Raw genomic sequence first — 23612 nt, 5'->3', positions numbered from 1 at the left:
TTTCTCAGCAAAATCAATCAAGAATTGATAATTTATAAGCTCTTGTTTGCATTTTTCACTCTTCAAGGGGAAAAAAAGAGAAGGATAAACCAGAAGGCAATGTCACAAGTAAAGGAGCATGAGGGATGCAGAACTGAGCACCACCTCCCTTTTCTGTGGGGTGTGAGGATGCTCATTGCTCGTGCCGGTGAGGGGGTCGGTCTCTGTTGCTGACTCCTTAAGGGTCTGCCCTTGCTGCCTGTTCAAGGATTAATGATATGAGGTGTGAGCCTGCCTGTAGGAAAAAATCAGAGGCTCAGCCTTGAAAGGTACCAGGCATGGTCACCCCCAGCAAAGGTATCTGAGTGTGAGCGAGAGCAGAGCATTGCCAGGTTTGTGCATTTCTGCATGTACGGAGTGCTGTGGAAAGAGGGAAATTCGACTAGGCAGGTAGGAGGAGAAAGCTGGGTCAGCTGCCATCCTGGCTTACACTGAAGAAGAAATACCCTGTGGCAGCATATTCCACACTTCTAAGCTTGAACCCTGTCTGCATGCCTGCTGTCACGTGCCCCCCCACACACGCAGGGATGCATCTTCCTGCCTGCCTGCTCACTTTCCCCCAGCTGCTCTGCCCTGTGGGCACACGTCCTATCTCCATCCCACCCCACCACCTCCACGCGATCCTCCCTGAATTGCAGTGAGGACATGGGAGGGGGGAGCCATGTCCCCTGGGAACTGTCCTACTTCGGGAATTTTGGGGAAAAAAGCAGTGCTATTGTCTTAAAATAGAAACAAGTATTTTAGGTTTATGGAAAGATAAATAGAATAAGGAGACACTGCTTAGATAAATAAGTGGATAAATACTTCAATACTCTAAATAATTATGTAGACAGACAAGTGCACAACCAGTCCATAGACATAGATGGTATCAGGATGCTCTTGTGGAAGTGGAGACACACTAATTATATTGCTCTGATCCTGCACTGAACTGTTTGCCCCTTTCACTGATGCTCCTGCCAGAGCAGTCATTTGCATGGTGAGCTGTTGCTTTTTCTCGAGAAGGCTTGATTTCTAGTCTCCATACTCTGTAGCTTTCCAAGCATTGCATCTGCAATTTGGAGAGCAGCCTTGGAAGAGAGAGCTTAATAAAGCCAGGAAAATCTATTTATGAAAACAGCCTGACTTGGACCTGCCTCCAGTTTTGCTCCTGTGGGTTACTGATCCAGCAGGATGAGGGGAGCTGAGCTATGGGAAAGCAGCCTCCGTGATTGCCTGTGCCCCTCCAGTGCTCAGGTACCCGCTGGAAGCAATGGCATCTGTTGTGCTGCCTCCTCTCCCTAGCAGGGTTTCATCCTTTAGCAGATGGTCTAGAAATGCAAAACAAAGTCTCAGAGTGGACTGTTGACATCCTTTGTAGGCTGTTCGGAATTTGATTCAAATAGTCTGTATTTTGGGTGTTTCAAACCAAGCTTTGGAGAATTTGGCTGGGAAAATCTGGAGAACTGGCTGGCTCCCAAAGCTTTCCTGTTACAGATGCTCCTGCCTCAGTTTTTGGCTCTTGTGCTTCTACTTGTGACCTGAAGCAGAAAGCGCAGTAGTTGCTTAAATGGAGGGATGTGAAATTCTTGTAGTTTCTTAGAAAGGCTTGGGTGTTCAGCTTGGCTCTAGAAATGCCAAAAGTTGGTGTGGGTGATGCTTCTTCAGAGTGATTCTATCTTCTCCTTTCTGGTGCAGGGCTTTTTACTTTATCTGCCCTGGCTTCCTGGTATAACCAACACTAGTCTGTCCCACTTGACTCAATCTTTTGGAAAATTGGTGTAACTAGATGGGTCAGTAGCTGATACGGTTTAAAGGGTAGCCCATGGTGGGTTGAGTGATTCTGAAAGCTTTTCTTAACATCTTTATTATTTTTCTGGTTGCGATTTAGCCAAGGATATAGCTCAGCAAATGAATTCATTATGTACCGGGTCTCTTCTTGTACAAGAAACTTTCCATTCTCACCCACTGATGCCCACTTTAAAGACAAGCTAGCAAGATTTTGTTACCACTTTACCAACCACCTGCTTGTTAGCAGAGAAAGGCCAAGACTTGACCGTGCTACTGGGAACAGACTCCCACGTTCCAGGTTATGACCGATTGTGAGTAAAGGGTGAAAAATACCCCAGGTTCCTCCTTTCTAAGCCTTCCTATGACAGGCTACTGGTAACGATGTGTTGGTTCATAGCACTACCAGAGACTGTACTGAGAGCTCTGTTAAATATAGCAGAGCTGTGCGACGCCCCCACGTGCTGGACGTTCAGTCTGTTCCTTGCTGCGTGCCGAATGAGGAACACGGTGAAACAGCTTGTTCTTGCTGCTGTTTGGCGGAAGATGCTCGCTATCTTTGTCATCCTTGTAAAAAGTATGCCTGGGCTGGACAGCACACATGCATCCCCTGGTGAAGATTCCTCTCAGCCACAGAAGAAAATACTGGGCTGGTTCATTAGGGAATTACCAGAAGATGGGTTTTCTTTATAGTGCCCTCAGATGGACACTGGCTAGCAGAAGTCCCTCTGGATCTACCTCTTGGTTTATGCCAGTTCTTTGGCCAGTCTCATTAGAGAATATGTTTTTGGAGAACTCGGTGCTTCTACTCTACATCCCATCCTTCTTCCACCTCTCATTGTGCCATGGCTCCAAACAAAACAAGCATGTCCCTGCACTGTGTCACTAATGGGCTGCAGATTGATAGCTCCTGTTTGTAGAAACACTTGTCAGGGGCTTGATAGGCTGCTCAAGGTTGCCTGATGTTGCAGGGTGGAGGGAGGGAGCTGACGAGCTGTGTACTTGCACTTTATGGCCCTTGTGGTGGGACTGGTAGGCAGCCTGGCATAACAACCGCTCAGGGCATTTAGTGAGAGATTCATGAATTTGTAATTTTCAGAGGCCCTGAAGCAAAAGTGTCTTTAATTAAATTTTGATTCTCTCTTCTCTACCCCCTTCCCCTGCCTTCACCCTCCCCATTCTTGTCCCTGCCTGTAGTTTGTTTACTGAGACCCAGCAAAGCTTTCTGAGAACAGGTAGGAGTCTTTGAGCATAGCCAGGAGGAGCAGAGGATGGCAAAGCAAACAAGCAGATGGCAGATATGATAAAGCAGCCCCCGGCTGGCTCTGCCAAGCTCAGAGAGGGCTCTGTGATGCAGTTCAAGGGTCCCGCAGTAAGAGCTTCCTGCATCCCTCTGCTCCGGACATGGATTTGGCAAGGTGTCTGAGAGACTGAGGGCCAAGCTGTGTTCCTGTGCTCTCGTTTGCCCAGTGCTCAAATCCTGGCATTGCTTAGGGCTACCTAGAGAGTTGAGGGTGTTGGGTACGAGACACCCTTATGTTGCTCTGTGTTGCCCTGCCGTGGCTGACATGCACGTGCAGCCATCCATCTCTGAGTGGTGGTCCCCTCTAGAGGAGAGCACACAGCCAAAGGAAAACAGGCAGTCCACATATATTACTATTTTCGTTTTCTTTAAAAGGAAGTTCTAAAAGAATAAGATGAGAAAATGGCCTGGCCTTTGTGGTATACTGTCAAGGGAGTAAGGGTGGGTCCCCCAGGAGATGCTGCCTTGGCATCACCTAGGACTTCCCCCATCACTAGTTTTGTTTTGTGATCCCTCCACAGCCACTGACTCAGTGCCAGTGTCTCTACCCAGCTAAGTGATGTCAGCCCTGTAACTAAATTTCTATCAACTCCCTCAGCCCTAAAGAGCTGTGGTTAAAAGGTTCTGGAGACATAATTGTGTCTGTGTAACGGCAGCGATGATTTCCTTGGGAGGTAGCACGAGAAGTGGTTCCATTCACTGCTTCTGCAGAGACTTGATAGCTGCTTCTAGAAAGGGTCTTCGTTGTGGTCCAGGTGCCTCTGCCACCACAGCTCTCACTGCCTCATGCTGCTTTCTGGTTGCATGCTTGTGCTGCCTGCACACTCAAACCATGGTCCATAGGGTGCTACCAGCCCGATGGGTGCCTTCAGGCAGGTCAGTTTGGGAATGGGTTTGACAGGGTCTGCTGTAGGGTGGGCAGCTTGCAGCAGGCTTGGTGCAAGGGGTACATGGCTTGTTCATGCTCAGCAGGTCCATGCTACTGCCAACTAGAAAGCTACCAGCCTTGTGCAAGCTCACTTCTTTTTTTTCTTTATTTTTCCCCTCATCATCCTGCTGTGGGTGAGGATGCTGTTTATCCCACTCTCTCCTTCCTGCTCCCTTGGCAGTGCAGATGGAGAAGTCACTTGACCTCCACGTGCCTTCAGGTCTGGTTTCCCAGTGTGGATGTGTTGTTGTGTCTCTTGTGAGCTACAAAGCCATCAAGCAAGGGATGTGTTCTGGGGCATGGGGTGTAGAGCAGGGAGGCAGTGCTTAGTCTCCGAGGTAAATGCAGAACGCCCTGTCTTTCTCTGCCCTTGTGGCTCGGAGGCTAATGCGAGGCAGCTTCCCTCCCACCTGCCTTTGGGATGTTGATGAAGTATCTTGGGGGTAGGATGTGGAATACACGTAGGGAGACAGAGGTTTGGCTGGTGATGGCTTTTCTGCTCATACTTTAAAAACCGGTGGCTGAGGTTACAAGAACCAGCAGAATCAAAGAGGGAGTCTAAAGGTCCTGCTTTAATGTCCCTTCGTATTGTCAGGCCATGCCCAGGGTGACTGTTGTGATGCCCAATCTCTTGCATTATTTCACAAGTCCTTTTTAGCAGGGTTTTCCCCTTCTTCATGCCTCTCTCCTTGCTATAGGAATGTAGTTGTTTTGATTCTGCTGCTTGCAGGGCTGGCACCATGTTCAGGTGCCTCTGGTCTCACGTGGAGCTTCATATGACTTGTCCCCATTCCACAACCACCCGCTGCAGTGTGTCCATCTGGTTAACTCCCACCTTTCATTTATTTTCTGAAGCTGCTCTGTTTCACTGGTGTCTTCCAGCCAAAGGCCAGCGTCCTGGTTGTAAAGAACGGACGGAGGTGGATCTGGGGGATGATTCCCCTTGGGGGAGCTGGGAGATGAGGCTCTGCCCCAGCCTCCACACTCATGCTGGGCACCAGCTGCTTGTTTCTTACCTGGAATCAGTAGATGCTGTATTTCTGCAGGCCAGCCTGCTTCCTTTAATTGACAATTTACACTCTTGCTGCATAGAAACTCTCATCTTGAAAAGTGTTGGTGTCAGGCTGACAGGGTGGCAGGAGGTCGAGCATTTCTAGCTAAGTGCTGGAGGACTTGTGGAGCAGGAAGGTGCTGGGAGGTGCAAGACAAGCTCCTGGCAAGGGCTGTGGCAGAGCTCCCACCCTGAGACTGCCAGCCCAGCGACGGCGGTGACAGGCGATGCGTTTGCTAGCACCTGTATTGAAATGCAAGTGGCGTTTCCTTGCTGACCTCTGATGGGAGCCACGTCTACGCCTGTAGCTCACCGGTGAGGAGGGGAGCGTGCTACGCTGTTTAGAAAAGGAAATTTCCCCAAGCCTTGGAGGAATTAATCATTTTATGTGTTGGACTCTTGCCTTCTGACTGATCTATCTGAATTACAGATTAACTGGCAGCATGGGGACAGAGGAAGCCATTTCAATGAATAGCTCTCTAATTTATTAAAGGGGTTGTTTGAGCTGGTGGATCAGCAATGCAGCAAGTTGTCTGAGCAGGGAGTTGTTATCTGTCCCCTTCCTCATCTCCCAGCCTTTTATCCCCTGCTTATTTCATCCCCCCGTTCACAAAACCCGTCTCAGACTTGATGAGGGTCCTAGCAAGGAGGTGGAAACCCCAAACCAGCGATGCCCTTTGCAGATGAGCTGTCAGCTCCCAGAAAGCTTTAATTTCAGAGCCTTTATATAGGAGCCACTTCTGTGACTTTTAAACAAAGCCATCACCTTTATGACCAAAGACTATAAAATTTGGACTCAGGCATGACATCCTGGAAAACACCAGTGTATTGATGTTGCAGCGGGTATTAGTTGAGCCAAAAGGCATCAGTCCCTTTCCAATCAGTTCTGTCTAGAGAACATCAAGGGCTTCCCCCCTACCCTGTGAAGTCTACAAAGGTTTCTTGAAAACCTGCAAAACCTCATTTCTTTAGTGATGTTCACTTTAACAAATGTTGATCCCAGGACTTGCAGCAAAGCTCCACACCTGCAGTACCGTTATTGGTGTGAGCATCATGGGCTGGGGAGCACCAGAGCTGCCCAAAGCCCAGCATCCCTTCCTCTCCCAAATTCTCAGTGTGAAAGAAAAAATGTTTGTTTGTTTGTGGATATTTCTGACATGGAATTGATATTCGAGAAGAGTCTCATAATATTGTGGGAACAGATTCAGGATTTAAACCATTATACAAGTTAAATATGTTTTGATTCTGTGAGCAACACACTATTTATCTTGGGATAGAATAAATCTGAGACTGATATCGCTGCTGGAGATCATCTCAAGGAGGGCTGTGGAGGGGAAAAAACAAAAGAATTGTCTTTCTGAGAGGCACAAGTTTTAAATTTCCGTTGCCTTTGTGCATGGACTAAACCAAACTATGGTTGCAAGGACTTTTTTATTATTTTTTAACCATGTAAGGATTTATGTTTTGGGCTGAAAGTAAGCATCAAAGGTCTGACTTTAAGTTTGGGTCTACAAATTCTCACCCTGAGTGAATGCAGTCGCTTGCTTGCTGGCAGGGACTGGGCACGTGGGGTGTCTGCTGGAAGTGAACCTAGTCCAGTGACATCTGTCACCTCAATGCTTGATGTTTTCACAAAAATTCCATTTAAAGCAAAAAGGTCAGAAGTTGACCAAAAAAGCAACAACTGAAAACTATTTTAGTTTGAAAAATTACAAGCATTATTAATTACTGCATGAGAATCAGATGGTGGTACTGACCAGTTTAGTTTCATGGTCCAAGTAGGATCTTGAAAGAAAACCAAGAGGAAAGACACAGAGCAATGACAAACCATGTGTTGTACCAGGTACTTTACATTTTGTGTGCTCCTTCCAGTTGAAACTGCTGAGCAATGAAGAGAGGGACATTTATTTATATTTTTTAATGCATGATATTTCATTTTAATCTTGACAGAATATTAAACCAAAATAAGGAAGCTTGAAAATTGATGTCCTGTAATGATATCAAAATCCTTCTGTCTTGGGAGTCTCATAAATTGGATATTTGGAGGGGGACGCACAGCTCCCTGGGCTTGAAGGAGCTCCGGTTACCACTGGAAAAAATAAACCTTCTTGGTGCAAGGGTGGGCGGCTGGGCTCTGGGGACAAGGCACTGGTGTCAGCACAAAGTGATGTGGCTGGAAGGTAGCCTCATCAGGCTAATTGATCCGGAGCCTTTGCCTTTCCTGCCAGGGCTGCCTGTCTCCTTACCCATAATCCCCACCCCTTTGATGGCCCGTCAGGAATATGGGACTTGGCCCAGTTTTACATCTATCTAATAACATTATGAAATTGATAGTGACACTTCCATTGGCGCTGATTTCTGTGAGAGATTGGAGCCAGAGGACAAGCAGTTTGTTTTCATGGTGGTTAAGCTTTCCAGGTAGATCAAGATGACCCAAGACTGATCTTGCAGTGGCCAAGGCATGGGAAGGGGAACAGTGGGAGGGGAATGGAGGCAGCTGGTGGACCCGGGCAAGGAGCTAATGAGAAACATGCCCAATGCTTGCCCTCAGTGTGTGATGGTCCTGGCTGGTGGAGAGTGTGTGCTGCTGCCCTGGCTTGTGCTGCTGAGCTGCTGCTGGCAGGGCTTTCTCTCCATGGGTGGTGTTTATTAAGCACAGTTGGGTGCCAGTCTTGGCAAAAGGCAGGAAAACTCTTGGGCAGAAGGGCCGTAGTGGTCCTAGCTGTTGTCTCTGAGACCTTCGGTGGTTCTTGCTGTTTTTTAGTATTTTCTGGCACAGATGCAGGTTACTGCAGCATCACATTCATGGTTCAGATCAGTGATCCAGCAGTGGGTTGGACATGCTGGTGGTGGAGCTGCCAATGGAGCCCTGCACAGAGACATCACTGGTGGCCCCCTTGTGCTATGGGAGCTCCATGCTGAGTGGGTTGGATACCACATCCTAAAGCTTTCACCCAACGCTGGCCACAGTGTTGAAGGCGATGCAGTTGCCACGGGCTTAATGCACACTGTGTGCATGTTCTTCATTGGCTGAATCGCAGGATAAAACTGAGACGTAGCTTAAACCACTTCTGCTTTCCCCTCCATCTTACAGCTGTTCAGCCAAGGTTGGGTTTGAGGTGGGGAAGAGCATCGCCTCGGTGCTGAGCTGGAGTTTGCAGGAGACAGCCCTTTGACGCCTTGCCAGGCAGCCCTTTCCCCAGCCTCACGCTGCATTCACATTCACACGCTCACCCCAGCAAGGCCTCAGGGAAAATGTTTATCAGTTTGTCACAGTCTCGCTCTGTGGTGGGGTGGCAGGGGGCCAGGAGAAAGGATAAAAGCCTTGGGCTGAAGGTAAATTGGAAAAGCAGAAAGGAAATGCATCTGCTCAGTGCTGAGCAGGCAGCCCTGCTCTGGGCTTGGGTTTTTGTGCAGGGTCACTTGGCTTCTGGGTGCTGGATGCTCACAAGGAGGAGAAATGCCACCAGGGCCACATATGAGCCCATGGGTGAATAGAGCCATGGGGTCCTGAGGATGTGGGGAAAGCAGAGGCTGCTACTGCCTTGCCTGTATCCCTGTGTTGATGGGACTGTCCCCGTCGGCATGCTTGACAGCAGACCTGAGCATGCCCGGGTACCCACTGACCCTGAGCAAGCCGCCATCCGCTTGGGAAGGGATGTGAGTGAGCGAGCATCTCCCTTTTAGCAGGTGTTAACGTGACCCAGGGGGTTGCGAGTGCATGTTAGCGATGCTGTTATGCGGATGAGGTGCGTTGCTTTGGGAGACCTCTTGGCACCTCCTGCACAGAGCAGGGGAAGAGCTGTGGTTTGGAACTGCAGATCCTGAAGCTTCGCCCTGGAGGGGCTGAGAGTGAGGAAGCGGCTGCGCACGGGCAGGGTGGGGGGTGTGGAGGTGCTGGGGCCTCCTGTAGACAAGCTGTAGGAAACGCCGCAGTATATAAAGCGCGTCTTGCAAACAGAAGAGATTAGAAAGCTGATATGATGTTATTCCGATTGATTTTGCTGTTGTATTTATACCTGAAGGTAAAGAGCAGACATACTGGAAATCAATCGGCCCTGTGCTCTTCCCCACTCCCTCTGCAGTGCCGTTTGAATGAAATGCTTATATCATTTTTACGGTGTGTCTGTGATAGGGATGAGTGAGCCAAGAGATTAATAGGTGCTGCTGAGGCCTTTACCCAGCCGCTGCCCAGCTCTCGCCTCGTAAAGCCTGTGCCGCTCCAGAGTTCAAGGTGCCCCCGAGGTGACAGCTTGGTGACTTTGGAAAAAACTAAGAGGCAAATCTCTAGTCAACAGGAAGAATGGGGCCAAAATGGTCAACAGTAATAAGCAGAGGATCTGGGACAGGTAGGATGGTGCCCAGCTCTGGCACTGAGTGCAGTGAGATGATGGAGACCTGGGGGAAGAAAATGAGGTTTTGGCTTCAAATGGAGACGATCCCATAAAGAGGGATGGAAATGATGGCCTTGTGCAGGGGAGATAAGGCAACAGGGACTTTGTTTTGATGTCTCATTGAATATCCAGTACCCACCAACACCCCCATCCTGCCCCACCAGCCATTTCTGAGACTTGACTTTAGGGCTGGAGCAGGAGGGCTGCAGGGGGACCATGCAGGGAGTTTGGCCGCACAGAGATGCTGCCTCCCTGGGTGCCTCTGCTCACTTCTGCCTCATCCAGGTGTGCGTTTCTCTGCTCTGGGAGCTGCTGGTGCTGGCTCTGCCATGCTAAGATGCCATCTCAGGAGGTTTGTCTGCAAGGTTGGATGTGTTGGAACTCAGCTGGCTCCTCACGTTCCATGGGGAGAATGCATGCCTAGCAATGGGAAAAACTGGCTTGTGACCACCAAATGGGGGAAGCCAGGTGGTGGGAATGGCGGAAGGTGACTGGGGATGGTCTGAATGCCAGCACCAGCATCACCAGATGAAATGCTATCTTTCTCTGTGCAGCAACAATTGAATAAAATACTTTTCTTCCTTTCCTGTTCTCTGTGCTACTAGGTAGTTGTTTCACCTGACCTTAGTGGTGAAAACCTTTTCCTATTGGCAAACACAGTGGCTTCACAGTATTCATCCTCTGTTATACAGGAGAAAGTGTTAACTTGTTGATACTTAAAGAGTCAGCAGATCCTTGTGTTGCTGAATCTAAAACATTCTGATTACCCCTGTGCCCCGTTTGCTGTCCTTTTCCTGGTTATACGCTTTCTGAGTTGAAGAGGTTTGGTACTGCTGGGCCAGGAGCTTTAAGCCCAGATATAAAAATTCCTGCTTTGCCTTCCTGTGGGTGCTGGCTGGCTTTGCTGTCACACATGGCCCTGGCTTGTCAGATTCCTCCCTTTTTAATTATGAGATTGTCTCGTCATTTTTACTGTAAGCATTTTCTGTTGCTTGTTCTGCTGGATTTATGCAATTGTGCCATCATATGCATTGACTTTATATTTTATATGATTTGATCTTAATGTTTCCATTCCTGAGTGTGAGTGCTTATAGGATTGGTGTCTGATCTCAATAAATAAACTTGGAAAGTGGGGGAAGGAAAGGACATGGGAGGAGCGAGGGAGGTTTGGGGATCCTCTGCCCACAATGAGATTGGAATGATGCTCCATACTGGCACTGCCAGGATGACTGGAGGCTGGAATAGGCAAAGGGAAGATGCACAGGGCTGCCAAAGCCCCTCTGCCCTGACACATCCCTTTTTGCAGCAAGAGCTACCTTCTTGCCCTGTGAACACCTGAAAAAATCAGGAGAGAGAATGAAATGTCAATATTAAAAAGGGAAAGCGGCTTTTGTAAATGGCAGTATTTCAGCAGACTGTTTCATTGGGAAGGGAAGGTGCTGTGAGGATCACCTGTGTAGGGATTGCCCACTGAATGTGGATCTGCCAGCCCTTCTTTATACAATAATGTATCTGCAATTTATAAGAGGGTGGAAGGTGGCAGCAGGGTGGGCAGCCATGTGTCTGACCCGAGTGGTGGTGGGTGCAAGGCCCTCAGGCCTGTCCCTCACTCCCTTTCACCCCAAAGTTCACCTGGATCTTCACCTCCTTGAGATAGTTAGGGCCCCAAACACACCATCTCATTCAGGAGAGGGGAAAATGGATTGTTGCTTGGCCATTTTTTCCTGCCTTTGCTGCTGGAGGGGCTGGAAGCTGAGGATTTGGAGTAGACCCCTTTGAGAGCTCAAATTTACATTCTCAGAGTCTTCATCTGCCTGCATAGCTGAAAGATGTGACGACTTATATGTTCTGTTTCCTCAAAAAGTTGATGGGGGAGACTGTGCCCCATGGGGCATGGCACAGGAGGGGTGGGCACCTTTGCAGGCTCCGCAGCTGGCCACGGCATGGTTTGGGCCAGAGCTGTGCTGTATGGGCTGGCCTCTGCAGTGATACCCTCCAGCTCCCATGGTGTGTTGTAGGATTTGTACAAGGATGCAGGGATAACCTGCTGTGGGAAAAGCTGCTTGGACCTGGTTGAAGTGGTGGTGACAAAGCAAACGTACTGGACAAAGCTGGAATTAGGAGCTCTCCAGTTAAAGCCCAGTGTTTTGTGTGAGTGAGGGGTCTGCTGTGGCTCAGGGGAAGAGGCGCCATGTGATGGGCCGTCCTCTGGTTTGGATTGGGGACCCTGAGGATGAGGAGAAGTGGCTGCTTCCCATTGCAGGAGGGCCGGGGATGGGCTGGAGCCCACGGCAGTCTGGCTCCAAGCAGGTCCTGTGTAGGCACCGAGCACTGACTTGGCCGCGTGCCCACATCTGCCAATAAAAATTAACAAATTGATTTCCTTTTGTTTGCCTGACAGGACGAGGCTCTCTTTATGAGACAGTAAATGCAATCTCGCTCTGAGCATGGCTAGATTTTTAATTGTATTTGTTGTGCTTTCGCTTACTGTTTTATGAGTTTCAGTTCCCTTCCTTGCTGGTGCAGAGATCAGCCCGGAGGGATGGTTTGATTTCAGCTCCAGCAAAAGGTTTGGATTTTTGTAAACTTTTTTTATTTGTTTGTTTTCCTGATAAGCTGAAGTTTGGGGGTTAGTTTTCTATCTGCATTAAAAATAAGCAGGTATGTGTGTACGTATAGCTCAGAGTTGTAAAGCTAGGCTGAGAGATCTGGCCTTGGAATTACCTACTTGCCAGTCGGTGATGTGGCCCTTTGAAGAACAGCATTTAAGATTAAGATCAGGGAAATAATGGAAGCGTCAACAGAGGTTTAAAGTCAGAGGAAGAGGGGATTTTATATATAATATATATTGGAGTTTAATGAGGTCTGCTTCAGTGCTTGCTATACAATGTATGGTGACCCACTTTACTAGGAGAGCATTTTTTTTTTCTAGTTATGGGTCATATACAGTTCTTAATTAAGTAGGTTAATTATATGGCTCCTTTTTATTACACAGACAAACGTGGATGGTACAATTAGCTCTTGCAGTGATTGTTCTTGATGAAAAAATGGTGTTCTGAGCAACAGCTCCCAGAGCCATGGGTGGTGAGGGAAGGATTGCCCTGCAGCACTCGTCACATCACACTCTGCTTCAGCAGACTCGGGTTCTGTCCTCAGCATGTGGCCTGGGATGTGGACGGCGCTGTCCTTTCCGAAACCATGTTGGAGAGACCATAACCCCATCCCTGTCCAGTGCTGCACCCACAGTGCCTCAGATGCTGCCCCAATGCAGTCAGCAGCGCTGGTGATGTCCCTGCTTGGAGTTTCTTTGGAAGCATCAAAAAGAGAAGAGTGCTCCTTGCAGAGGGCTGTTTGGATGCATGTGAAAAGTGCTGCAGCCTGGGAGGGCTCTGAGCAGCGTCAGGCCCTGTAGCTAAGCTGTCCTTGAAAGAAGTTTCTTTAACCTTTCCCTTCCCAGCTCAGCAGTGGCTGAGCCCCTGCAGCATCCCTGGGTTATCTGTTCCAGTGCTCAGCCATCCATACTGCTAGGCATTAGGGGAAACATTCAAACCCTAATCTCCCTCAGTGCAATTTAAACCTATTATTTCTTGTTTTATCCCCAGTGGACATGGAGAACAGCTATTACATTTCTCTTTGCTGCAACCTTTTACATATTTGAAGGCTGTTATCACGTGTCTTTTCAGTCTTCTCCTCTCCACACAAAGCATAATTCTTTCAGTTTTCCCTTGGAGGTCATGTTTCCTACACCTTCAATCATTTTTGTTGCTTTGGAGAGGTTACTGTGATAGCAAGCTGGAATTTTTGTTGTTTCTTCACCTGTCTGCTTTGGGGCATTCATTATGTTATGGATGTCTGTGAAGTGACCATTACCTTCTCTAATCTGTGGTTATTTATGAAGTACCCTATATTCCTGAGCCTACATTTTATCAGAAAGTATAGCTCTTAGCCTTGATAAATAATTTACCATTATGATATGATCATGCAAACAGGGGCTCCCTAAGCTATTTATTATTATTTGCTTTATTTTTCTTAAGTTACAAGTTGTCCATATAACACTGTGAATGAACCAGGCGATTCAAGACATGGACTAAAAGGTATGTCCTAGTTCACAGAGCTTCCAGAAGAACAAGGAGGTGAAGGAAAACACCAAGACAAACTCCAGTTTAGCCACAGGAAAGAGTGCCAAGTAGAGAACGATAGCAGATTTTCTGAAAAGCAGAGACTTTGGGGCAATCTGGAAGAGTATTTGCTCAATATTTGCAGAGATGATAATATCGGGATGAATGCAAGGCAAGAAGAGTTGGAACATTGCTGGGATGGGTGGAACATAGCCTAACTGGGAGGCTGGGGAAGAAAAAGAGGGTGGAGGTGAGGCCAGGAACAGTGGTGTTTGAACGAGGCGTGCGTCTTGGGAAAGAGGAGTTGGCTGTAAAGGAGCTGTGGGAGGGAAGGGAGAACAGCATTCTCCTTGTGATGTTTCCCAAAGCAACGTTTTCAAGCTGCCTCGCTGCTCTTTGGTTAACATCAGATTCATGTTGATCCTCATTTTCTGGTTGTGGTGGCTGACTCTCCCATGGTTGTTGCAAAGGGGCAGGTTGGCAGTGGCTGTAATGCTGGGCTGGAGCAGGGGCCGACCGCCTCTTCACCAAGGGGTAGTAGTCCTGGGCAGCCCTAGTATCTCCCCAGCCTTTCCCCACAGCTCTGTGGCTCCACTGCTGCTGACGTTGCTTCCCTGGCAGGAACACTGCATGGGCTTAGCATGGAGAACAGCTGAACTCTGTCCTTGCAGACAGTGTGCATGCTGCTGGCCGATGAGGCTCCTGCTTGGGTGGGAGGAGAGCCATCAAAAGCCTTTCAGAATATAGATGTAACATGTCTGATGTTCAGAACGTATGAAGGCTTCTTGAAGTATCAACAAATAGACTCCTTTTCTAGTTAATATCCACTTGTCCGTAACACAGACTGAGCTATTCACAGAAACAGCTAGTGCATCACTGTTCAGGTTTTAAGTATCAGGGGAGCTCCAAAATGTTTTAGATTGTGTTTTAAGATCATAGGATGATATATCAGGAATTACCCCAGGCTACCCTTGACTATTACTCTGCATTTTTGCAGTACAAAACTGGCTCCTTCTCTGTGTCCCTCTGCCTTTTTCTCTGTCAAGTGGAAGGTAAACCTAAATCTTAAAATCTGTACTCTCTTTTTCATTTTACTCCATTTTTCCCTTTAACCTTACCAGGAAAATGTTCTGCTGAAGCCGGTGAGAGTTCTTCCAAATAAAGCCATTCATCAGCATTATACATCAGAAAACTCAACCTCTTTACCTACTTAACAGCAAAAAAAATATGCTATTGCCAAGATAGATTTAAAAAGTTGAAGCTGCGGTAGCTGCTTTATTTCCAGGAGTTACTAATGGCAGTATGTATTTTGAGTGTCAGAGCTATAAAAGTGATCAGTGACTGCTTCATATCGATAATGTTTTTGAAGTTTGTGTCAGGCTTGTGCAGTGAGTCCAGCACTTGTCTGAGTCTCTGAGGGGCAACAGCGTGGCCATGTGCTTAGAGGGAACTGGATCTCAGCTGTGACCAGCCAGAAGAGATAGGAACGAAAGAATGAAAGTGATAAAGAGCCATGACTGTGTTGTAGGAGATAATGTTGTCCAGATTTCTACACTTCTCCCCTCATAAAAAAAAAGAGTTAAGAGCAGAAATTTGGAGAAGTCCTCAGCTGTAAAGTATCTGTAATCCAATTATATCCTGTGGAGGACATTGGGATGAGTCTGCTAAATGGTGTGTTATAGTCAGTGCCAGCTGAGTGCCTATCATCTTCAGAAACATTTCTGAAAACTTGAAAGCTAGTGCATTGCGTCCATCAGATGTGTTCCTTAGGACTCTTGAGAATGTGATTTATTTTGATTTTTTTTCAGGACCTGGAAATACAGTCGTAGAATCACAGAATGATTTAGGTTGGAAAAGACCTTTAAGATCATAGAGTCCAACTGTTAACCCAGCACTGCCAAGTCCATCACTAAACCATGTCCCTAAGTGCCACACCTACACTTTTTTAAACACCTCCAGGGATGGTGACTCATCCACCTCCCTGGGCAGCCTGTCCCAGTGCTTGACAACCCCTTCAGTGAAGAAATTTTTCCTAATCCCCAATCTAAGCCTCCCCCGGCACAATTTGAGGCCATTTCTTCTTGTCTTATCACTTGTGACCTGGGAGAAGAGACCGACCCCCCTCGCTGCAGCCCCTTGTAGCAGCTGTGGGGAGCGATAAGGTCCCCCCTGAGCCCCCTCCTCTCCAGGCTGACCCCCCCCAGCCCCCCCAGCCGCTCCCCATGGTTCTTGTGCCCCAGCCCCTTCCCCAGCCCCTGCCCGGCTCTGGACACGCTGCAGCCCCTCAGTGTCCCCCCTGCAGTGAGGGCCCAGCGCTGACCCCAGGATTCGAGGGGCGGCCGCACCAGTGCCCAGCGCAGGGGGACGGTCACTGCCCCGGCCCCGCTGGCCACGCTGTGTCTGACACAAGCCGGGCGCTGCTGGCCTCCTTGGCCACCCGGGCACACGGGGGGCTCATGCCCAGCCGGCCCAGGCTGCAGCGCTGTGTGGGGCTGGTGTGACCCAAGTCAGGCAGTAAACTGTCCCTAGATTATTGCAAGGGTAGAATCTACTTCATGTGCTGTACTCTCCCTGTGGTGGCAGGACTGTAACTGTCTTGGCAGTTCTTGAGGTTTCCCACTTTTGCAGAAATGGGTAGGGGTAGAGATTATCATGGAGCATCAGTTTGGCTCTGAAGCTTCTGAGAGTTGGTGTATATTGTAAATGGCTCATCTTGGTAGCATTGACTTCAGCTGGATGACTAAGAGGTAAAGTTCATTCACAGGACTCTGTTGGCGAATGAGATTGCAACTGTGGATCAGCTGAGATATGGTTACTTCTTACCCTATAGGTCTTGGACAGGTTTGGATTATGAAACTGGGGATAATGCATGTAGAAAGTCCTCCTAAGAAGTGAGCTGCAGAAAAAAACCTGTGGTGTGTAAAGAAGGTGACACTGGATCTGTTCATTGGCAAGGAAATTGCCATCAGACCATTGGGTAGTAGATGCTGGCTGTACTTAGTTTCACAAGTATCTGACCTCCTTGAGCATGCCCTACTGTTTTAGATGTAGCCATGTCCTAACCTGCCTGTGCCAGCAGGACACTGCCCTGATCTGTGTTCCTTAAGCATGAGGAAGTGCTGTGCAAGCAGGAACAGCAAGGGTTAAGTGCTAGCAGGGCTCTGTGAGCCCCCGAGGGGTATGTCCCTAGCAGGGTCTGTGCCAACCTGACCTCTGTCCCATAGCTCATTCTGAAACCAACTATCTCCCTCCAGTACTAATGCTGTAGGAGATGTCCTCTTTGCTCCCTGTCACAAAGGTGCGATTTCTGCTCTCAAAGCAGGGGAGAATTAAGACTTACCTTCATATAATTCACTAGAGAGGCCTTTCACATGCCACTGCCTGATTAGGTACCTTCCTTTGAAGCAACACCTCAGCCACTTAGGGAAAGTGATAAGCCTTCAACAGCCTCTCCCACTGCTCCACTGCAAGGGAGATCTTCCTGGTATCTCCTCACATTATCTGCACCAGTCTATACCAGCTGATATTTTTATGACTTGTTTTGTGAACTGCACCTTGAAATGCAGAGTTCTCCCCTTCCCACTGCAGCTGGGCTGGCCAGCGGTGCACGGTATGGCTGAGGGAATGTGCACGCCATGCATAACACAATCCTCCTGGTTCGCATGCAAAGAATTGACAACACAAAAGAACAAAAGTCATTCAAACCAAAATTGCCTGTTTGCTTTTTGTGTTTGGAGAAATACAGTGTGCATAGTCCCAACAGAGGCATCTTGCGGCAAGAGCTGCATTTTGCCTCTGCATCTCAAAAGCTGGAAGTCATGTGGGCCTGGGGAGCAAAGGAAAAAAAGGCCAGAACCTGCCAGAAGGAATTCACAATGAAAGGAGACTTTTTTTTCCTTGTGACTAAAACACCTGTCGTGGCTGCCAGGACTCTGCTAATTACACAATAACTTTATTATATCCCACTTGGAAGAACAAACAATACTCAAAGCTCCAAAAACGAGCAGCCTTTATAATGCAGGCAGAATGACTGCATGGAGCTGATGTTCACCCTGTCCTCCCAGAAGCTCGGGAGAGTAAAATGGTTCGAAGACTCCCCTCTTTGTTGCTAGTGCTACATAATAAAGTAATTGTGCAATTAGAAGCAGATTACTGATGGGAGAGAGGAATTTTCTATGTGATGCAGGTAAAAGGCTGGTGCCTCTGAATAGGTTTGAAGCCTCAGTGCAGCGTCTCCGCTCATTTTTGCTTGAGCTTCTGGTAGCCCCTGGTAGCATCCAGACAGGAGAAAAGCAGCATCTCTAGTTGAGTGTGGATTTTTTTGTCCCCATGTGAATATGCAAGGGAGGTTCTCGTGGAAGGTTGCAGTGCTGTCCCCACATTGCCCAGCTCCTCAGGATCCTGTGTTTACATAGCACGAATGGCTGCAGCATGGATTAGAGGGTTTCACTTCATGATGGAGGTGTTTGTGATGTTGGTTTGCTGGTTGGGCCTCGGGATGGTAGAGAATACATGGAAGTGGGGAATAATGTATTAAGGCCTGATGTCCCCTGAGGTTTCCAGCCTTGGCTGGAAAGCAAAGGCTGAAGTTAGAAGGTCTAAAAATAAAATTAAGCATAAGCTGAAAATTGGGGTACAGCTGAGTATTGTGAAGTATGTGTGGGAAGCAGGCCTTGGCTCTCAGGTATGGATGCTCTTTCCTTCATCACTTCTCGTTACCTATGGGTAACAATGGTTGCCTGCCATTGGTTAGGGCAAGATAAGAGCATTGATGCCTTTGCGTGCAGGCACTTGAGTGTTAAGGAGCCGTAGCTGGAGCAGGAGGCTGAAGAAGCCGGAGTGTGGCTGCTGGCTGGTCATCTTCAGAAGGGAGAATGATGTGGGTGCATTTGAACGTGCTGGTGTTTTGGGGACCTTCTCCATGGAGGTAGACCAGAATGCGTAAATGGGTGCTGCGGGACTTGGGAAGGCATGTGGACTGTGCTGAGGCTCCTTACCCATGGAGCAGCAACTTCAGGACTTTGCATGGGGGTCAGTGCAGAGGGACCACTTTCAGCTCTCAGTCTACTGGGGAATGGTGACAGGTCCTGTGAGCAAGCAGCAGATGGGGAGTTGGGAGTTAAGAAGTAGTTGAGATGGTGGCAGATGAATTAGAGGAGACAAGGAAGAAGGAATCTTCTGGGTTTGTTGCAGCTCAGCCTAAAGGTTGTGGCACCGCCTTCTCCATATCTTGTTGGAGTGTCTCCTCTCTGCCATCCTTGGGTGCCTGTGACCTCTAAGGTGTGCCAGCGTGGCAGAGGGGTCCTCCCATGGGAAACCGCCTCTGTGCTCTTGCTCTAGTGAACTCAGTTAATGAACACTAGAGAGTCTGTGGAGGGATAGGAGGTTTCCTTCGCTCCCATCTTGGGGGTCTGATTACTTTGCCTCATTTCCTTGTCTGTCTAATGGTACTGTGACCTTTTTTGGGGTCAGGAGGTTAAGGGGGAGATGTTGCCTTTTGTTGTGGTAATGGGGGGCAGCATGACCTGAGCACTATCTACTCCAGTCTATTGTAGGTCCCTGTAGGTATCGGTCTGACTGAAGGGTTCTGCGTAGGTGAATCTGGAGGAGGGAGAACAAGATGGGAAACATACTGGGCGAGAGAAATGGTGTGAAAGTGGGTTTGGGTGAAATAGATCTTCTTTACAGGTGATGTTTCTCCAGTCTAAGCACAGTTATGTATTCTGCCAAGCTCGTGACGCCAGGGTATACAGGCACCACAGTGACTGATCTATCTTGTGACAGCTCTAAGAGAGGACTTTGTGTAGGATTCACTTGTAACGTGGTCTCACCTGTAGCTACCTTAACCCCGGCAGGATTGTTAGCCTGGTAGCCCAAACCCAGTAAGGAAAATTTCAGGTGTTTTCCCTGCCCTGCCTCCAGTGCCTGGAGAAACTAGCCCTGGGGATGGGACAGCTGCCAGGAGTGCTAGGACAGGTGTCCTGTCCAAGGGCTGGTGGTGATCCACTGCTGACCTGCAGTGATCTGTATTCGCACGGTCAGCAGGTCTCGCGGGTCCCCTTTCTCCTGTTGTGCCTGACAGATGTGCATGGTGTTTGCAGGTCCTGTGGCAGTGATCAGCGGAGAGGAGGATTCAGCCAGTCCCCTCCACCACATCAACCACGGTATCACAACACCCTCGTCCCTGGATGCTGGCCCGGACACGGTGGTGATCGGCATGACCCGCATTCCTGTCATTGAGAACCCTCAGTACTTCCGACAAGGTCACAACTGCCACAAGCCAGACACGTGTGAGTGCCCGATCCGGTCGGAGCCCCCTGCGAGGATCAGGGGATGGGCTTGGGGGGTGGGCAAAGGAGGACGAGGAGCAAGAGGTTAAGGGGATGAGAAAGAGGAAAAAGAGGTTTTTGAAGGGAGTGGGTCTTGGTATGGTCCAGAAACCAAAGTGAATCTCAGGTCTCAGAAATCACAACATACATGTAGGTGCTTCCAGAGAAGACTTTCCACTCTCACCTTCACCTCCCTTCACCCTCCCGCCGCCACCCGCCAGTCACCTTCCCCCCCTTGCCTGAAAGTGCCATTCAAAGCCAGGCTCTGCCTTGTTGGCTCCAAGCATGAAGTCCCAGGGGTGAGTGAGAGCCACCTGGGAGCGTGGGACCCCTGCTTGACTGGGGAAAGGACCTGCCTTCCCTTCCTCCTCCAGCAGTTTCCCAGCCATGGGGCTGTCTCCCTGGCTCCCCGCCAGGCCAGGGAGAAGCTCAGAACATGTGGCCATAGGTGGGGCAGATGCGTGGAGATAAAGAACAGGAGGCTTAGGTGCTGGATGTCTTGTTTGATGGGCTTCTGTAAAGCTTTTGCACCTTGCCCATGTAAATCTGGGTTGTGAACCGGGCTCATTAGACTAGCAGGTGGTGATCAGGTGGTCCTCTCTATTTCGTGTTTCTGAATTCTGAGTGTAAAAGGGAAGTGCTGGGTAAAAGGATGCTTTTCTGGGAGTCCTGCACTGCTTCCCATGCGAGTGGCGAATATAGCCCTCCGCAACACGCAGCTCGCAGCCAGCCAGTAGTTTTCTCCCAGCCTCTTACCAGCTCTGAGATGCAAGTCGAGTGATGCAGGAGGTTTGGATAACATTCCTCTCCTGCTATTGCTCATCCTTTTGGTGTGTCTGGGTTCCAGGTAGAACTCTAAAAATATAAAAAACTTACAAAAAAAAAAAAAAAGGGGGGACACCCCACCCCCCCCCACCCCCAACTTGTGCTATCTCTGTGGCCCAGCTGGAAGCAGGGAGTGCTGCATTAAAGTCGCCTCTGTTCTCCCCTTGGCTGCTGCTGACTCATGAGTGCAGGAGACGTTACAGCCCCTGGAAAGAGGGAGGAGGCCGATCTCCCAACCTGCAGGAACTCATTCAGCGTTTAAGTGAAGTGCTCAGCAGGAGCACGCTGCTCCCTGGCCACCGCTTCTCCCATCAGGGAACGGGGAGCCACAGCCGCTGCTCTGGTGGAGGTGTCCCTGGGGCAGCCCCTGCCGTGCACCCTCCCGGGTGCTGTGAGCCCATGCCCAAGCCGTTATCGCCGTGCTTTGCTTGCAGAGCAGTGGGGTGTACCCAGTGAATGCACCCTGCTTTCCCTTTGATTTTCATTTTGGTGTGCTAAATTTGGTCTGTTTGTAGAGAGGGGAGGAAGAGTGCGGTGATTAGGCAGGAGCAGAGAACCTGAACGTAGTGGGTTTTTTCTGTGCCGTTAATTATGTATTTTACATTTCCTATAGCACCTCATCTCAAAATGATTTGCAAACTCTGATGGCTTGGGGGGGGGGGCTCTGCTGCTTTATTTTTTCCTTCCTCTCCTGTGCTTTCTCGAATCTCTTGAATCTATGCGCCGACCATTGCAAGACACGGCTGATGTTGTAGCTGTGTGGTGCCAGAGATTAAACCTCAGAGGATTGAGTTTTTCTCTGAATATTTGCCCTGTGGGGCTTGTCAGAGCTGGGTGGGTTGCAGGGGAAGTTGCTTGCAGCAGGATTTGGCCTCAGAGTTTCACAGGGCTACTTGATTATGGTCTGAAGGGTTCACATAGATGCATGAGGGTGGTATCTGGAGCCACTTCTCTTGTGGAAGGTGCCACAGTGTGGAGGTGTAGTGCTATTGACAACTCTGCACCCTTGAAAATCCACGACAAATTGCCACCTCTGAGCTCTAGGTTTCCTGGGGCTGCAAGGCAGTGGGACTGAAATCAAACCCCACACACAGGCACTCCCTTTGGGTGCTAGCAAGAGGTAAACCATAGCTGGATGCTGGCAAGCTGAAAGCCCTTTTATTTTTTAGATTTGCTTGTCATTCACAGGACAAAATCCAGGCTTTGAGACCTCAGGCAGAGTTGGATTTGGTGTGTGTTTTGTATTTTAGTCCCCAAGACTTGACTTGGACAACACTTTTGACTTCACTGGTGGCTTTGCTTGAGGCTGGAGAGTTTCATAATTCACCTTTTAAATTAACTGTGCTTTGGGGAGCTTTTGTTGTAAGGGGGTCGTTTGATCTGATGTGTTCTGTTCAGCTTAAACCTGAGCTGGAGAATATTTGTTGCTCATGTTCTCCCCATGGTTTTCATGCTGGAGGGTTTTTCTTTCCTCCTGTGCAGGGCTTGGACACAAACATTTCTTCATTTGCTGTCACTTGTAGAAAGAAATCCTCTGGGCTGGGGAGTGCCTCGATGCCCAGCTGAGCCTGTATTGATGCAGGCGTTCATCTCTCTCCTGCCACCCACCTCCCACAGAGCTGCTGTCCAGCCATGAGCAAAGGTGCTCCATGGCACCCAGCATCTCTCCTTTGCACTGAGGTGTTGCTACAGCAATTTCCCTCTCCACTATGAAACTTTTCTCCTTCCTTCCTTCCTCCTGAAAGCATCCCTGTGCTCTTGGATGTTGTCTGGGCTGAGGACATGCCGATACCCATTGCCGCGCTGCAATGAGGAGAGCAAACTCTATATGCTTAATGCAGTATTAATAGTACATTGATGTGATATAGATTTCTGTCACCCTCTATACTAGCAAACATCGCTTATCACGCAGGGATGACGGATGTTTATTCCCAGCCACTTAGCTCTGCATAATGGAATTGCAGCTGAAATATGGAGAGCAGCTCCTTGCCCGCGGAGCTGCAGCCCCTCTCGCTCCCGCTGTGCGATGCTGTCCTGTGCGCTCTTCTTCTTAACGTGTCCTCAGGGAGAGAGAGACCTGTTCCTCACTGGGGATGTGCTGTCTTCTCATCGATGGGATGAAGGGCACAGGAGCCAGCTCTCACCTCTGACTTTCTGGGATTTTTGCGGTTGTCTCTCACTCTCTTTCTGCTACTACCTGATTTAGAGGAGCAGGAGGGACAACCTTGGCTCAGGGTCCTCTTTCCCTTCCTGGCTGAGGGCTTCTGAAAGAGCCACGGAAGAAACTACCACCCTCTTTTCTCATGATGAAGCACTGAGTCTCTGAGAAGATGCTCCCCCCATCTTTATGCTGTAACTCCATGGCAGGCTGGGCAGCACTAGGGTTTGCAGCCAGTGGTTTCAGCCATCCTCAGCTCTACATGGAGGGTTAAAGAAAGAGCTTGGCAGGGGGGACAGTCCAACCACAAACTGATTTCAGAAGACTAAGCTGAAACAGTCTCTTCCTCCTCATCTTTTGCACATGGATGAGAAACCAAGTGGCATATCTGCTTGGTGGGTGTCAGCAGGAGGAGCGACAGGTTGTGGTGAGTTTTCACCTCTCTGTACTTGGAAATAAGCAGATGAGAGAAGAATGGTATTTGTTGTGGCAAGCGCTGTGGACAGAATACGTGATGAGGAAATACGGTGTAGGACCACATGGCTTCAACCTATGGTCAAGGTTTTGATAATGTAAAATGTGATCCAGTCTACCTTCATTTCTGTCCAGAAGATGGCTATTAGTCCTTTCGGGCAGGCTTGGCAGTAACAGCAACTTCTTACCATCCATCCTCTGATATTCAGGATGTGAATTTGCAAAATTC

General features: G+C 48.9%; 1 protein-coding gene across 3 annotated transcripts in view; it reads left to right on the top strand.

Annotated features, from left to right (window-relative positions):
- NTRK3 (neurotrophic receptor tyrosine kinase 3) overlaps window positions 1–23612 on the top strand; it is a 217798-nt gene that overhangs the window by 100326 nt on the left and 93860 nt on the right. For all 3 annotated transcript variants that reach the window (XM_037395410.1, XM_037395408.1, XM_037395409.1), the window contains exon 12: window positions 19699–19887. In XM_037395410.1, coding sequence (XP_037251307.1) covers window positions 19699–19887 — 189 coding nt within the window. The remainder of the gene's footprint in view (window positions 1–19698; window positions 19888–23612) is intronic.

The sequence above is a fragment of the Falco rusticolus genome, chromosome 7 (assembly GCF_015220075.1).
Source record: "Falco rusticolus isolate bFalRus1 chromosome 7, bFalRus1.pri, whole genome shotgun sequence".
Lineage (NCBI taxonomy): Eukaryota > Metazoa > Chordata > Aves > Falconiformes > Falconidae > Falco > Falco rusticolus.
Note: the sequence above shows the minus strand (reverse complement) of the source record. Positions and strands in the feature narration are given on the sequence as shown.